The sequence below is a fragment of the Lagopus muta genome, chromosome 26, assembly GCF_023343835.1.
Source record: "Lagopus muta isolate bLagMut1 chromosome 26, bLagMut1 primary, whole genome shotgun sequence".
NCBI classification, from domain to species: Eukaryota; Metazoa; Chordata; class Aves; order Galliformes; family Phasianidae; genus Lagopus; species Lagopus muta.
Genome location: NC_064458.1, coordinates 4,050,193 through 4,067,538, shown reverse-complemented (window position 1 = coordinate 4,067,538; position 17,346 = coordinate 4,050,193). Strand labels below are relative to the sequence as shown.

At 45.5% G+C, this 17,346-nt stretch overlaps 1 protein-coding gene across 1 annotated transcript in view; it reads right to left on the bottom strand.

The window, feature by feature from the left end:
- Positions 1-3,199: 3,199 nt before the first annotated feature.
- Positions 3,200-17,346, bottom strand: part of LMNB2 (lamin B2) — a 30,617-nt gene continuing 16,470 nt past the window's right edge. The window contains exons 5-12 of the mRNA XM_048927330.1: positions 16,651-16,821; positions 14,656-14,781; positions 12,553-12,773; positions 11,705-11,996; positions 11,161-11,268; positions 10,256-10,375; positions 9,302-9,403; positions 3,200-8,120 (exon numbers count right to left, since the gene is read on the bottom strand). Of these exons, the coding sequence (XP_048783287.1) occupies positions 8,079-8,120; positions 9,302-9,403; positions 10,256-10,375; positions 11,161-11,268; positions 11,705-11,996; positions 12,553-12,773; positions 14,656-14,781; positions 16,651-16,821 (1,182 nt within the window). The 3' untranslated portion in view covers positions 3,200-8,078. The remainder of the gene's footprint in view (positions 8,121-9,301; positions 9,404-10,255; positions 10,376-11,160; positions 11,269-11,704; positions 11,997-12,552; positions 12,774-14,655; positions 14,782-16,650; positions 16,822-17,346) is intronic.

Below are 17,346 nucleotides of genomic sequence, written 5' to 3'. Positions count from 1 at the left end.
TAGTGACTCGGGTAGGACTGACGGCACAAGATAAGGAAAGTACGCAGGATGGGAGAGAGCAGCATAGGACGGCATGGGGACAGTCAGGCAAAGCATGGGGAGAGCTGAGCACAGGACAGGAGAGATGTGCTAACTTTGGAATATTGCTCTCCTGTCCAAACACAAAGCAGAACGGATGTGCTAACTTCGAAACGCTGCAGATATTGCAAAGTACAAAGCATTCCTAAAGACGAGAGATTGGTAGCGGCCCATAGGTGGAGATGTATCACAGCAACAGTGTTGGGAAGATTGTGAGCCTGAGACGCTCAAGCAGGGAGTGCCGGGGGAGGCATTACCTGGTCGGGTTTAGGGCACGGAACAGAACGGATTTCACTGCCAGTGCACAATTTCTCCCTTGCCAACAGTCATAGAATCATAGAATAGCTCAGGTTGGAAAAGACCTTCAAGATCATCAAGTCCCACCTCAGCCCAACCACACTGCCCTAACTAACCATTCACCACTCAATCACGTCCCTGAGCACCACAGCCAGACGGTTCTGAAACACATCCAGGGATGCTGACTCCCCACACCTCCCTGGGAAGCTTTCTGTAAAGAAGTTCTTCCTGATGTCCAACCTAAACCTCCCCTGGCACAACCTGAGGCCATTTCCCCTCGTCCTGTCACCAGTGAGAAGAGTCCAGCCCTGCTCTCACTGCAATCACCTTTCAGGTGTTTGAGGAGAGCCATAAGGTCTCCCCTCAGCCTCCTCTTCCCCAGACCAAGCAGTCCCAGTTCCTTCAGCCTCTCCTCACAGGCCGTATTCTGCAAGCCCTTCCACAGCCTTGTTGCCCTTCTTTGCATCTGCTCCAGCACCTCCATGTCCTTTCTGTGCTGAGCTGCCCAAAGCTGAAGCCAGCACTCGAGGTGAGGCCTCAGCAGTGCCGAGCACAGGGGCAGGATGACTTCCCTGGTCCTGCTCACCACACCGTTCCTGATCCAAGCCAGGATGCCATTGGCCTTCCTGGCCCCCTGGGCACACTGCTGGCTCACATTCAGCCGCCTGTCCATCAGTCCTCCAAGGTCCCTTTCCGTCAGGCAGCTTCCAGCCACTCCTCCCCAAGGCTGTAGGGTTGTTGTGACAAAATGCAGGAAAGCTGTGCAGGGACTTTTTATGCGGGCATGCAGCTACAGGAGGAGGGGAAACGGTTTTAAACTGGAAGAGGGAGATTTGACCTGATATTAGGAAGAAATTCTTTCCTGTGAGGGTGGTGAGACGCTGGCACAGGTTGCCCAGTGAGGTGGTGGATGCCGTCTGCCTGGAAGCGCTCCAGGCCAGGCTGGATGGGGCTGTGAGCAGCCTGGTCTAGAGGGAGGTGTCCCTGCCTGCAGCAGAGGGGTTGCAACGAGGTGATCTCCAAGGTCCCTTCCATCCCAAACCGTTCTGCGATGCTAAAGTACACAGATACATAAACAGGAGGAGATGATGAAAACAAGTGAACTCTCCCCCAAAAGGCTTGTGTTACAGACGTCACGAGATGGAAGGAGCACCACTGGTTTAATGAAGCACAAAGTTTATTTTGAAGGCTGTAATTTTTTTAATGCTGTGATAGCTTCTGTGCTATCACAGAGTCACGGGGCCCCTGTAGGCCCCTGCTCACCGGGTTGTTGTCTGCCAGCCATTTCCCCGGCCGTGTGTGGGAAGGGCCACTGCAATCTGTAGGTTGGTGCCAGCCCTGCAGTGGGGCCAGGTTTCAGCAAAGCGATATAAAATGCAGGGGTGAGGGCAGGGGGATCTTGGGGAGCTTCCAGGGTCCCTTAGGACCTAGAAAGGGCGAGGTTTGTGTCTGACTTATCTGCTCTGTATGGCAGCATGGAGACCAGTTAGTGAGCCGAGGATCGGCGAGGATCAGCGTGTGCCCTGCTTTGGTTCCATCTTTGTGTGGATGGCCGTCTGCAAGGCACATGGGAAGGAAGAAAGGAGCAGCCACATGCCCTGCTTCCCTGTGCTGCCCTCCCCAGCATTGCCCTGCTCACCAGGTTGTTGATCTGCCACCATTTCCATGGCCGTGTGTTGAAAAGGCCACTGCAGCCAGTCGGTCTGGTGCCAGCCCTGCAGTGGGGCCAGGTTTCAGCAATCCAGGGCAAAACCTGGGATTTGCAGCACGGGGTCTTTGGGGAGCTTGCAGGGTCCTGTAGGACCAAGGTGGGTTACAATATGGGAGAGACTTATCTGTCCTGCAGAGTGGCCCTCTTGTCCAGAGGTGAATCCAGGTGAGGACAGGAGCACCTCGCCGTCCCGCTGTGTCCCCGTGTGTGGCTGCGAGGCAGAAGAGGAGCAGCTCCCATCCATCCCCATGGGCTGCTCCTGCCCACCTCAGCTTGGCACTGCCCTTCTGGTCTGCATTCCGGGTTGCTGCGACATCAAGCTCACTGTGGAACTGAGGCAGCACCAGTGTTGTGTTGTGACATGGCTGTGCCAGTTGGGGTGTGGTTCCTGGAGCTGGTGGCTGCTCCTGGTGATGTGGCCATGACACAGCAGGGCTGGTGCTGCCTGGGATGGGGCTGCTGCCCTTCCACAGCCTTGTTGCCCTTCTTTGCAACTGCTCCAGCACCTCCATGTCCTTTCTGTGCTGAGCTGCCCAAAGCTGAAGCCAGCACTCGAGGTGAGGCCTCAGCAGTGCCGAGCACAGGGGCAGGATGACTTCCCTGGTCCTGCTCACCACACCGTTCCTGATCCAAGCCAGGATGCCGTTGGCCTTCCTGGCCCCCTGCTGGCTCACATTCAGCCGCCTGTCCATCAGTCCTCCAAGGTCCCTTTCTGTCAGGCAGCTTCCAGCCACTCCTCCCAACGCTGTAGGGTTGCCTGGGGCTGCTGTGACCAAAATGCAGGAGCCGACCCTTGGCCCTATTGAAACTCAGTTTACTTTGGCCCATCGATGCAGTCTATCCAGCTCTCACTGCGGTGCCTTCCTCTGCTCCTGCTATGCCGGCTCTCTGCAGTGCTAAGGGCAGCGTTTTCCCCATAGCGCTGCCTGCACTACATTTAAAGGAAAGGGTTCATTGGTTTATTGCTCACCCGCTCCACTCATGTGATCCCACTGAGCCCCTTTTGGAGTGTGGACAGTCCGTGATCCTGTGTCTCTTGGACACCAGGCCATCCTCCCCTGGGACAGAGTGACTCAACAGCCCTCTGCATTTCCCTCAACAAAACAAAACAAATAAAATGCAAAACATTTATTTGAGTGTTGTTGTACAAAAAGTTTCCAGTCTTAAAATGTATATTACAAATCATTGAAAAAGACAAGACATTTGGCATGCATATTCTAAGAGGAAAAAAAATGAAAATAAAACCACAACATTTTGAAATGGTAAAGTCTAGATCATTACGTAGTTTTCATGAGCTCCATGTAATGCTCCCGTCCTTTTGTGCCTGCTTTCCAATTTGTACATTTCTCACAATCCCTTCTTTTAAATAAAATGAGAGCCTTCTGAAAATGGGTTGGCAGCAGCTGAGTGCAGGCAGTGACACTGCCAGAACTACAAGGTGATGCAGAACGAAATCCACAACTCGATCACAGGGCAACACCAGCATCATTATGAGCAGCTGAACAGAGAAGTTACTGTTCTGATCAGATGTAAAGCGCTTTGGCCTCGCCTTGCTTAAGACAGCTTATTGCTCATGATTTAGTGTGATGAACACTGGGCAGCTGAGATACACAGCAGCATTTACCTTACAGACAAAGGATCATCACTTTGTTAATGGGGAAATGTGGGTCCAGTACAACACTTTCTTCCTGAACTCCGTGTCCATGCGCTGCTCGTGTGGCTCTGAACGGAGTCTTGTGACATGAAGAGTCCCATTCACTCTCTAGACCTTAGCATTTCAAGAAAGGCATTATGCTTACAAATGGTAATTGCATGTAAATATGATTTTGTATAAAAAACACTTAAATTATTTTAAAGTGGTTTAAAGCTAAGCACATCGAAGCGCAATTTAAAATTCTGTTTCCCAGGCCATTTGAGACGTCGGACCAATGACCACCTCTCATGTGTCTTGCTGTTCAGCTACAACAACGATTCCGAAATGCAATCACTATCTCACCTTCCACTCACTGGTTTACAACAGAGCTTTTGTCCCTGCTTGCGCAGGGCTTGGGGTTTGGACCCAACAGTGGCAATGAAATCCAGGGTGGAATATGGATACTCCTTTGTTTGGAGAGAAGATTTCAAAAAGAAAAAAGAGAATGAATGGCTTAAGGAAGGGAGGGAAGTGGCTACAAGGCTCCCAACACAGAGCGTTGGCAAACAGCATCACACTCTTCTTAGTACACACAGAAGAAAAAGGTTCTCAAACATTCTGGGGGACAGAGAGGATTTCTAGGAGCCTCTCCCAACCACTCCCTGCTCAGGCTGCAGCTAAAAGGCTTCACACAGGATTACAAAGAAAAAGGCTGCACAAAAAACTCTACAATCCCTAAACTGAACATGAGGCGTCCTGTTGCTCGAGGATAAATGTGCACAAAAGGAAATCTCCTTTCACAGTTTGCTCTGCTTCACACTGCAGTCCAGCTTTGGTGATGAACAAGAGCTGCAGACCAGCTTGTGTGGCTTTTCCATTACAGTCCACGGGAAGCAGATGTTTGTTTTCTTCCTGAGAATTTTGGCTCCTGCTACAAACACAGTGCCCATCTAACGGCAGAAGGGTGCTGAGGATCAGCTGCTGGTTCGGTCAGGGCCTGAAGCAGCCCATGCACACAGACCGTGAGCTAAAGGTGTGCAGCGACACAGGAATCACAGCCATTGCATTGCTTGGAGCAAGCCACTGCAACACAACAGCTGAAGCAAGACAGACAGAAGTGTGGGGAAAGCATAAAGGCCAGAGGCCCCACAGAGCCCCACTGTGCCCATCTGCAGTTAGAAGATCAGCTTAATTGTTTTTTCTGTCGTTAGGCTGTTATTCCTTCCCCCTGACTCCCCCACTGTAAGTTACTCAGAACTCATTTGCACTGTTCCACCCAGAATAAAACTGTTCCTTCTCTATGGGTAGTTACTCTCAAACACTGACACGAAATGCACTGATTAACTTCTCCCATCAGAGAAGCCTTAAGGTCATTTTTCCTGACAAGTTCGCTGCACATCTCCTTCAAGCTCCACACCTGCTATCAGACAGCAGAGCACAAATGCTGACTATCCTCCAAATCCCTGAGAGCTGGTTCACCTGCATGACTACACAGGAAAGGAGGGCAAGGTGGCACTGGATTTTACGTGAGCAGAACATTTCAATTATCCTGAAAATGAAGAGAGAAAATCTTTGATGAAGAGAAAAAGCAGCAGCAATGCTTTCTGGTTCAGTAAAGCAGAAGAAATCCTCCAGTGCCGAGCACCAACTTGAAGTTATGCCGAAGCTCAGCATCAAAAGCAAGAGGAAGGAAATTTGTCTGAAGCAGACAGACACCCACAAAGAAAACAAGTGGAATACAGTAGTTTGCCTGTGTCTGTAGTTTACAGTGAGGAATTATTCTCAAACTCTAGGTTGCCTTTTAGAAGGCACTGTGAATCACCAACACTTTGCCTGCTGAATTCAGATTCTCCCACATTAGTGCTTTCTGTGAGCACCTCTATATGTGAAAAAAGAAAAGAAAGTATTTCCAAACTTACAGGAAACGGCTCCAAATCCAAGGAGAAATTCTGCATGCTGTCACTGAGGGGTGTAACAGAAAACACCTCTCCGTAGGGCTACAAGGCGACACGTCTGCCATACAGCAGCTGTTAAGAAATCAGTGGCTCAGGTAGCAAGAGGTTCCCCCTCATTCAAGCTGCCTTTCTGCCCATTCTTCACAGAAAAAGCAAAAAACAAAAAAATCAAAAGAAAAAAAAAAAAAAGCACATTCATTTCTTTAGAATTTAAGATCACAGAGCAATCATATTTACAGGAAAACCCTCAAGAATAAGCAACCTGAAAACTGGCCAATGTGAAACAAAAATAAATACAGGGAAAAACTGCAAAAAGCTCTGAAACACTGTGAGTGTGGTACAGAAGTGTGGGTCAGAAAGGGAAATGCTGCCCAGTGGTTGGAAGGTGCACTGTGAAAAAACTTTTACACTGATTGCATCTATTTGTATACCAATGAATTTAGGAAAGGCAATTGGTTAACAGTATGTCTGAGAAACATAATTTCATTAGATACACTTTACAGAGAAAGAGAGACATGATTTACTACATATTTCACCTTCTACTCAAGCAGAGTGGGAAAATTACACTTGAAAAATGGCCAACGACAGCCATGGAGCGACCCCTCCAGCCCCAACAGCCAAGGCTTCCTACTGCTTTTTGCAACGCTCCGCCTGCTGAACTAACACAAAAATCTGAATTCGGCTCATTAACTTCAGTAATTAAATCACGCCACCCAAACAGAGAAAAGTAGCGTCTCAAATTTATTTTTAGATGGCAAAAAATACAACCTAAGCTTAGAAATCTCACTTCTGTTCCCACTCTGCTTGCACTGCATAGCCACCGGTCAGAGCCACTACAATGACCTCCTCGGTTACGTCTGTCAGTCATAATGTTGTTCAGAGAACACAATGTCCAAAAGCCACCGAAAACATCCAAACCTCGCTGCTGGTTTGATGAGTCTCAACTACTTGAACGGCAGGTCAGAGCTTGAGAGTGCAGGTAACAACAGCGTTCTGTGCTGCCAACAGCATCCAAATTAAGAACCAATGCAAAAACCAGCTGCTTGAGTGCAGCCCAGACATTCTTTGGGGCAGTCAAGTCTTCCTAGTGCTTGAAGATGTGCTGCTATCTGAATGCTGGCCTTAGGAGAGCCACTGCTACCTCCACAGAAGTGCAGCAGAAGAAACCTTAAGCCAAAGGGACGCTGTCAGATACCAGAGTCATTGCCTGAAATAAAAACCATCTTCATAAAAAAAAAAGACTGTTCACATCACCCACTGTTACTGTGAGGATCTGCAAAGTAATGCTCCCATCCACAGCAGCAGCAGTTCCTTCTAACTCTCTAAAACGGCACTCAGCTGTTTCTGTACTACTTTGCAGACACTCAGTGTGTCTGACAACGGCCCTCTGGATGTAAGACAAGTATGGATAAGCTGCATTTAGGTCTGATTCAACAAAACAAAAAGAAATCAACATTTACACAGATAACCTTTGAAACCCCAAATATTTATCAATGCCAGAAATAAAAATATTTTCAACATTAAAATCTTAGTCATTCTGTTCAATGCTGAATATGTCAAAATCGTTAAATCATGATGCTTAACATCATAAATACTATACATCACGACTTGCATTCACAATTTAACAAGATCTCATTTGTTACAATGTCAAAATCCTTTGAGAACACAATGATTACAAGTCTGTTTTTGACACTCCCACACATCTGCAGACAGCAGAAGCCATCGCTCTCCACCTCCTGAAATAACGGCCTGGAGCCACAGCACTGATGGGATTCAGACGATCATCAGGCTGTCAATCCTGGAGTAGCACAGAAATCCACAGTCCTGAGCCAAGACCTGGTTAAAAGGCAGCTACCCTTTATTACTTCCACTGCTGGAGAAGCACTTCTAATGAATTTGGGGCATAATTTTTCCAAGCTGGGCACCCACAGGATCCTATCATTTCTTAAAGGTCAGAGAAACATTACCACCGACCTCCCAAGGCCCTGCAGGTAAACATCCTTTCTTAAGCTTTGTTTTTAAGTCATCCTGCTCATGGATGCACACAGCACAGGTTCACCATACACTCAAGGTCTCGTCCCATTTTAGCTAAAAATTTCTGCCGCAGGTTTGTGCATAAGACTTTAAACTCTGTATAGGGAAAAACAATTATTCCAATACAGTGTTTCAACAAAGAGAGAGAAATTAAGAAATCTATTAAAAACTCTGGCAGTTTTGTTCAGTAAAGGTTTTTTTTTTTTTAGATTTTTTTTTATATAAAAATGTACCAAGGAGTAACCATCAAAGAAATCAGATGATACGTATAAAAATAGTTTTCAGTGGCTCTGGAGGAAAAAAAAATAGCAAAAATAAAAGGAAATAAATGGAAAAAAATAGCAAGTAATAGTTTTTTTTCTTTCTTTCTTCACATCACTGAGCATCCTCGAGAAGTTGTTCTGGGATCCCCCTAAAATCAGAAAGACACAGCATTAACTACTTTCCTACCAGCTCTTGGTATTGTAACACCAGACTCTGGTTATCCCCCTGTTAACAGCACCTTCCTCCTGCCTCTAGTTCAGCTGTGCTCAGGGAGCACTGCAGCTGCAAACGAAGCACATTACTCAGTCTGTGCACAGCAGTAAGACACTGCTGCCATGGTCTGCTGTGATGGGCTGAGTGCTTCACGTCCACACTTTCAACACTGACAAAAATGGCAAATGAAAATCACAACACCACCGGCTTCTTAACAGGTTCTCTTCCTTTAGTTCACGTCTTTCCTTTCAAGAGATCTGTGCTGCAAAGCTGCTTCTTGGGGGGCAAAAATTACTTGTGTTTCAGTTGCCTTACGCTTCAACTACGCTGCTAAATGCAAAGGAAGTTTGCACAACTCAACTTCAAACCTGCAGAGAAATAGTTCTTGAGAAGGGCTACTTGTGGCCACTGAACCAAAGAACCGAGCAGTCAGGTTTGAAATACATTTAATCTATTTCCTAATATTCCCTGTACACAGCATATTTCTCCTTTTCACTCTGCCAACAGCCAGTTAGTTTAGTCACCATACAATACTTAACTGAGAGCTAGGAGAACACAGGGCTGATGTTATAAAGGAAACCCAAGGTCACTTCAAATATTACCAGAAAATAAACAAACTTGAAACAACAGAAGCTCCCTCCAGCACTTGGCTTTGAGCTCCTGTTTCCCAATGGTTACATTCTGCTCACAGCAGGAATGCCACAGATACCTTTTTCTTTTTCAGAGAAAGCAATACTGGGATAGGGAACAGCAGTCCAGTGATTATTGACTGCTAAACCTCCTCTTACCAACTCCAAAAACAGTTTAAGTCATTGCAGTGTTGTAAACTTGATCTGCAGTGTGTGTCCATAGATACCCAGCATCCAAACTGACATTAGGCACTGCCTGAGCTGTACAGTTAATGATTCAAGCAGCAATTCCTTGAACATTCTTTCTGCATGCTGTAGCAATGCTGCACGGCTGCAAGCTGCCCTAGCATCATCTTCTGCAAGCACCCATTAGAAAATGGACCAAGAAACTCAGAACTAGTGAAAACTGAAGGGAAACCCATTATCTCCTGGCTGATTGTTCAAACCAGCCAAAAACAAATTAAAAATGCGGTCTATATCTCATTACCTGTTGGTTGAAAAGGTCCTCCTCTCCAAAGTCTGCCTCATCCTCTTCCTCTTCATTCTCCCGCACGACAACTGATTTAGTAACAGTTCTCACTGCAACTTCCTGCACAAAAGGAAAGAGAAGATGACTAATGGTCCATATCCAGCTCTGAGTTTTTGCTGCATCATCAGTATAGGAATCCCAGTAATGTTTGGATGATATAAATCAGTTTGCCCCACGATCACAGTTAGCTGTATAAGCAAACACTGAAGATCCTGCAAGCCACAGAAACATTCCTCATTCCAGCTACCAAAAGGCATCGTGGTGTAAGGCAGCTTCAGGAGCTTCCTTTCTTTAGCAGGTGTTTGAGAAGCAGGTGCTTGTTGGTTTGACAAGCTGACAGCAAACTGACCCAGGAGCTCTCCAAGATGTGTGATGTCAGAAATTGAAGTTTCTCTGTATGATTACACAGTATTAGGAACTGCCATTCTTTCTGCTAAATGCTTTATATCCACTGTTCATGTCAATTACTAGGAATTCCTAATCAGGCACTACAAAGAATTTTAAAACATCAGGAAGCTTCCTTTATTACTAAACTATTTTTGAGCACTTCTTAGTAACCAGAATTGTACTGTGCGCTTGCAGCCTTGAAACTGCAGATGCAAATTTTCACTTGTGGAACAAGACACCCTGAGCAAGGAAACAAAGGGAACCACAGCAGGAAGGGACACGGATTTGAAATGCCTTCAGACAGTATTTTAACTGTTTCTCCAGTTTGAATTCTAAGCCAGCTTCCTGTGGTACAAGTGACCCTCCCTCCTATTCTGTCCTGTGCTGCTGTTCCTGCACAAAGTGCATCCATAGAATTGCAAAAAAAATCAGCTGTGGGCAGATGTAGGACAATGCAGAACACAAAGGAACCAAATGGAAACATCTGCTGTAATTCCAACAATGAAAAGAAAACTCTCTTCCCACCTCTCCATCAGAGTTCACGAGGTATGTGCGGATATTTCCTCCAGTGCCCCAGCTGCCCTGATTCTTCCACACGAGAACAGAAGGGGGGCTGTGAGATACACCTGCATCCGCACCCCAGATCTGGTGAGAAGACATTCAGTCATCAGCTATTCGTGCACATTTCATTTTTAAATATCCCAAACCTTCTAACTCTCCCACTTGTCTCTCCTTATCAGTTTTGCTTCCAAATCCCAGTGGTAAATTTACTCTACTTTAATTTACATCAGTGCTTGTGGGAAGGCATGACTCTCAGTCTGCAACAACAGCTATCACCAGCCATAGCAAGAGGAAAGAAATCTAACGCTGCAGTCATCAGTCCTGAACACAGTCACTCCCACCACAGCCTCAATGCCTAGAGGAGGGACGTAAACCGCAGCTTGTGCAGACAAATTTCATCTGATAAGCATCTGAGCAATCAATACTCGGGCAGAAATAACTGCAGCTGACTAAAGGAAAGCCATTCTGCTGCAGACCAAACGTCAAACAAAATCGCAAAAAGCAATACTACAGTTAAGGCTGAGAATGTCAAGTATTAAACTTAACACAAGTCTACCAGACTAAATAAATGTTCCATGAAGGGGTAGAGCAGGATTAAGTATTCCAAACTTCAACAGAGGTGCTTGAAAAAAATAAAATAAACAACAATCTTTGCCTCCCCCCCCCCCCACAGAACTCTTTTTCAGCTAAATGGCCTTAGATACTGAAGTGCTAATACAGAAATGGAACTTTTTTTTGCCTTTCTACAACTGAAGTCCTGCTCCTCTAAAACAAGAACCACAAGTCCAAAAGTTACACCCCAAACTTCAGATTTACAGCTGCCACAACATCAACAGATGAACGTTGCTGACACATGGAACATGACTTACTGTTACAGTCTGCCCAGCCCTGAGGACATACTTCGGAGTAAATTTGTACGCAATTTCTTCTCCATCTCCAATTTGTCTTTTCAGTCTCCAGTTACCCAAAGACTGATCCTAGTGAGGAGAGTTGTAAGGTTATTTATTTAGGGTGAGCAAACAGGCATCAAACGTCTTGCTACATCTCTTCATTCCATTTACTTATGTGGTTGTTAGACATCTGCAATCTAACTTGAGAATACTTTTCCACACCCAGTAATTGTGTTAAGGTCATTCAACAAAAACTTAAAAGAGATTTTTCACACGAAAAAATGCTCTGCTAGAGCCAGCGAGGCCATTCCCAGCAGCACAGCACCAGCATACGGGATCAGACATTCAGGACTATGGTCATCCTGCAACATCACACCTGTAGCAAAATTCACCTTTCAAATGCCACGCCGCTTTTACAAGACGACATACCTTGAAAGGTACCATTTCTCTCAGTGACGTGTGCTCAACACACAGTGCAGCATTTCAGTTTAGCTCCTCCTTAAGGAGCTCTGCTGACACTCACCTTCTCCGAGTTGTTCTTCAGTTGAACGTATTTGCCCTCCAGGTCTATCTCTTCAATGCTGATACTTCCTGTAGCTGAAGCTTGCTGGGACATTTGGAAGCTACTGCTGCTACTGCTACCACTGATACTTCCAGTGCCAATCCCACTTGTCCCACTGCCCGAGAGCTCCTCTGCTTCAATCCGTCGCCTCTTGCCTCGGGAAGAGCGGACAAGTGAAGTGCTGCTGCTGCTGCTGCTGGACGTGGCTCGAGAGACAGTAACGCGGGACGAGGGGCTGGGAGAGAGCTTCAGCCTGGAAACGATCAAGTACTTCAATCAGATGGAAGGAAATTAACATTTTTCTAGCTGGTCCACAGAGCGACAGTCAAAGCAATAACAGCACAAAACTCGGTAACCAGACTGCTGTGCTTCACTGTTCTGTCAGCGGGGCTGCAAATGAAGGAACAGGTCTGTCCAGGGTGATACGTGACCTGAAAAGCAGCGACGGTGAGGGCAGCACAGACTGCCTCATCCACTACTTACATATACTCCAGTACACTATTGTTATTCTTGTGTCTGATCACTTAAAAACAAGAAAAGACCTATAAGTAAACACTTAAAAAGAGGAGATGAATGTCGAGTTCAGAATTATATATTCCAGTGCACTTTGACACCATCATGAAAACCAAAACATAAGGCAGATATTCAGAGGAGAACAGCTGTAAGAGTTCTACACCTGTTAGGGGTTACATCACAGTGTGAAAACAATGTGAATTCAGTGAAACAAAGTCTGAGCATTTCTGTTAAAATTGAACAAAAAAAAAAAAAAAGCCAAAGTAACATTAGTCCTAAGAAAACGGAGCTCATACCTTTCCTCTTCTCCCTCCAGGAGTTTTCGATAAGCACTGATTTCCATGTCAAGTGCTAATTTCACATCAAGCAGCTCCTGGTATTCTGTAAGCTGCAGCTGCATTTGGTCCCTCATCTCTGTCATCTCCCTCTCCTTGGCATCAAGCATCTTCCTAAATTTATCCCGTTCACCAGCCATCGTTTCCTCCAACTCACGAATGCGATCTTCTGCTGCACTGGCCTAGGGATAATAGAAAACCTAGTTGTATCCATGTGGATGCAGGACAGAAATCACCTCCATCCCACCACAATCACAGAATGCTTGAGTTGGAAGCACCCTAAAGACCATACAAGTTCAACTCTTTGCCATGCATTGGTTGCCCCTCACCAGACCACCCAGCCTTGAACACCTCCAGGGATGGAACACCCACAGCTCCTCTGGGCAGCCTGTGCCAGGGCCTCACTGCCCTCCGGGAGGAAAGTTCCCCAATCACATCTAACTTAAATCTTCCTATTTTTAGCTTTGAACTGTTTCCCCTTAGTTCTATCACTATGCACCTATGTAAAAGTCTATCTTTCATCTTGCTTAGAAACTGGAAGGCCACAACAAGGTCTCCCCTGCATCTTCTCCAGGCTCCCTCCTGTCTTTGCAGACCCACTTTGTCCAGGTCCCTTTGGATGGTGCCCCTTCCTTCTGTCACACCAACTGCACCACTCAGCTCAGTGTTATCAGCAAACTCAAGACATGAGATAACATTTGTTGGTCTTCCCTTATCAGCTGATGTCATCATTCCTTCATAGAAGGCCATCAGGTTGCTCAGGCCCAATCTATCCGTGGTGAAGCCCTGCTTGTTGTTTCAGTATCAACTCCTCATCTTGCACGTCTCTTAATACAGCTTCCAGGAGCACTGAATTCCACGATCTTCCCTGGCACAGACATGAGGCTTTTTTACCCTTCTTAAAAATGGGAGTGATTTCCCTTTTTCCAGTCACCAGGGACCTCACCAAACAGCCATGATTTTTTGGATGTGATGGACAGTGGTTTGGCAACCACATCAGCCAGTTTCTTCAGGATTCTGAGATAAATGTCATCAGGCCCCATGGACCCCATAGTACATGTTCGATTTCATCAGGTTGTCAAGCACTTGTTATCTGCTTATGGGAGGAGGGATTTTGCTCCCAGCTGCCAAAGGTTCAAGGACATGAGATGTGGGAAGCCTGACTGGCAGTGAAGATTGATGCAAAGAATTGAATACCTCAGTCTGTTGAAGCCAGTTCTCCCTTCCCATTTATTAGAGGGGCTCCACTCTCCTTGGCCTCTCACTTCTAACAAGTGTACCCACAGAACTCCCTGTTATCCTTTGTATCCCCTGCCAAGTCCAGTTTCACCTTGGCTTTCCTGATCCCATCTCTGCATCTCTGCACATCATCTCTGCTCTTCATCCATCCCAAGTATTTCCTTCTTACTCCCCACTTTGACCAGCAGATCCTAGCTCAGCCTTTCCTGCCAGCCCTGGCTAATTTCTTACACGTGCAGATGGAGAATTTTCACCCTAACAAAGCAGCCTTAAGGATTTATCAGCTCTGTTCTGCTCTTTTGTCTCTAGGGACAGATCCCAAGGAAACTCTTCCCCCTTGGATGTGTTTAAGGCCAGGTTGGACGGGGTCCTGGGCAACCTGATCTGAATGTGTATGTTTGGTGGCCCTGCTAGGCAGGGGGGTTGGAACTACATGATCCTTGAGGTCCCTTCCAACCCGGCTGATTCTGTGATTCTGTGATCCTTTAAACAACTGGAATTTCACTCTTCTAAAGTTCAGGGTCCCAACTTTACTCCTCGCCAGGCCTCAGGATGGAGGAGTCACAGACCCTGGAGGTGTTCAAGAAACATTCAGATGTTGTAGTGACATCATGGCTTAGTGGGAAATACTGGATATTGGAGGACAGTTGAACCGGATGACCTCAGAGGTCTTCTCCAACCCTGGTCATTCTATGATTCGAAGACCACAAAGAGCACAACCACTTCTCTCCATAAAATTCAGAAAATATGAGAGGACAAATCTGAATATATTCAAACATTACAGTGCTTTATATTAGAAATAAGAACAGATTTAGTGCCTTTTACCTGTTTCTGAAGGCCAGAAAGTTGGTAGCTGAGAGATTCTATTCTCATGCGAGCCTCCTTCAACTCCTCCCGAGCTGCACCAGCAGCTTTGTCATTTTGGTCAGAGGCCAGGATGGCATTCTCCAACTGGAAGACAGGTTTTACACGAGTCATTGTATTAAGTTAGACATCTCATAAATATACCTGCAGTACTGCATATAAGCTTTTTAATCTTAAATAATTTAAAATGGAAATCTAGTAAGTTTATGAACCTCAAAGACATACTCTAAAGGAACGAGAACACATATTTCAGTTCTATTCCTACAGGATTATAGCCTTACAATGCTTAGGTTTATGTTATCACTACCAGCCTGTTTGAAGTCAGAATGATCACACAGGCCCCCAGTTTCATGTCCTGGTCCAACAGTTCTCTGCATGCCCAGAGAGCAAGCTGAATAAAACATTTTATTAGTGCCAAATCTCAGCTGGCCAGTAGCAACTTACTGACTTCCTCAGTAAGAGGAAGATCTTGATGCTTACACTCTTCCATGGATTCTTCAGGCAGGATCACATTACATTGTAACTTTCATCAAGGTAGCTGGAAAATGCATATTTTTCATGCTTTGCAGCTTAAGTTCATCTACTACTACACACACCACAGAATCCACACAGGAACCAAAGTGCTCCAACTCTAAGAACAGTTTCAGGCAGAACATTGTTCTTAACCACATAGCACAAGACTTCAAGAAATTGATCTTCATCAACTGCACTGCTCCAAGAGCTCCAAGCGAGGAAGAGCACACTGAGCTCATCCTGGAGAAGTTTGGCATATGCCACACCATATTCTCCAGCAGCCCAAGATCTCTCTGATAAGAGTATGACCCTGGACACAGACACCAATGTTACCCAGACAGCTAAACCTGTCTTTCCCTCTCCTCCTTATTTCAAGAGGAACCTTAATTTCTTCCTCTCCTGTTCAAATCTTGTCATTTTTTTCTTCTCTACCAAAGGCAAAGTAGCAAACAGTGCTTTCTCTACAAAGGATATACTTTGGATCCTCTTCGGACAAGTCAATCCAAGTATCTGGTTGTTCCTAACCTCTCTGAATAATGCTAAGATTGCTAAAGGTTCTTTATCTTGCTTTTTAATACCTATTACTTATTTTGTTGCTGCCCTAAGAAGGAGTTAAATACTTTTTAGATCAGTATTTCTCAAACTGCAAACCAAAGAATTCTTAAGAGAGTCTCAAAGTCAAGGGCGTGGAAAACAATGTTAGCAGCACCATAATTTCTCCACCACAGGAGAATGAGAAGTGGCTATAATTACAGGTAAGGATTTTCATAACCAGAAAACTGACACCTACTTTATTTTTTCAGGTAGGGTAATAATAATATTAAAAAAATACATACTTGTAGCCAGCAACTGTACCAGTAATACTGAGCATACTACTTCCCCCACACTGCCAGCTGAATTAACGGGGATTTGCTAACTCAGGATTTGCACAGGCAGGTAAAACAAAGCAGTGCCTGCATTTTAAGAAGTTCAAGGAGCATTCTTCTGCATCAAATTACGCCTCACTATGTTCACACTTCCAAACTGCACACCACAGTTTTCAACACCCACACTTGTCAAAAAAGCATCCAGTATCTTGTCTGATTTCCCCACCACCAGCCCCAATGAAACCACAAATGCACCAAAAAAAAAAAAAAAAAAACAACCCCAAACCACAGGAAAAAAACGACTGTATCAGCTATTGTGTGACATCCTCTATTCGCACCCTGTCCTCAGGGAGCAGCAGTTCCACATGTTCTCCTGGCTACTGCTGTTCCAAGCTGTTACCCTGGGCTAAACCTCGCTGGAAACGTGCCTGTGACCTGAACAGGAGGAACCACTTGGACATCATCACGGAGCTTCACATCACTACCACCTGTGTCCTTAAAGACAGCAGGTCTGATGGAAATGGTTCTATCTCCCGACTGGACCTCCTGCCCACCAGAAGGGGAGTGCAGCAGTTACCTTAGCCTGGTAGGTCTGCTCCAGCTCCATTTTGTACAGCTTGACTTGCTCATCATGCTGATTTCGCAGATCCTCCAGGGCCTGAGCCATTTTGTTCTCATACTCCTGCTGGCGACTGGTGTCCACTTCGACCAAGCGATGCTCATGCCGCTTTCTTGTCTCTCTTATCTCCTACACAGAAAAAAAGAGGACAAAGTCCTACACAGCAACGTGTTTGTGCCTACAACAGCAAGCAGTCTACAAGGAGCCAGATAAAATCAACACGTTTTGCAACCATTCTGAATGCTGAAGATAAACAAAATACAGATGTTCAAATTTCACTCAGGCATATGCAGATCTCTTTTTTCTATATATTCTATGACCTCTGCTAATTAGGTTTTCATAACATTAGTAATAAAGAAACAACCCAAACAAATTCTCTATGCTATTGCTCTGAAAACAATCTTTTTTCTTGTCAGTTTGTACAAAATACTCTTTTTCTGGTGAATGATGAGATCTCTGTGTCTGTAACACTGCACCTAAACCAGTGAAGTTGAGATTTACTCATTAACTTATTCATGCTGGGCCCTGCAAAGACCCACCCAGGTCTGAATGCGTGGTATGAGAAAGAATTCATTTCTGCCTTCAGAGTAAGGCAAACTAAAGGAGCAGCTGTAAACTCCGTCAGGAGGCCCGAAAATAGCAGTGCAGTCATGA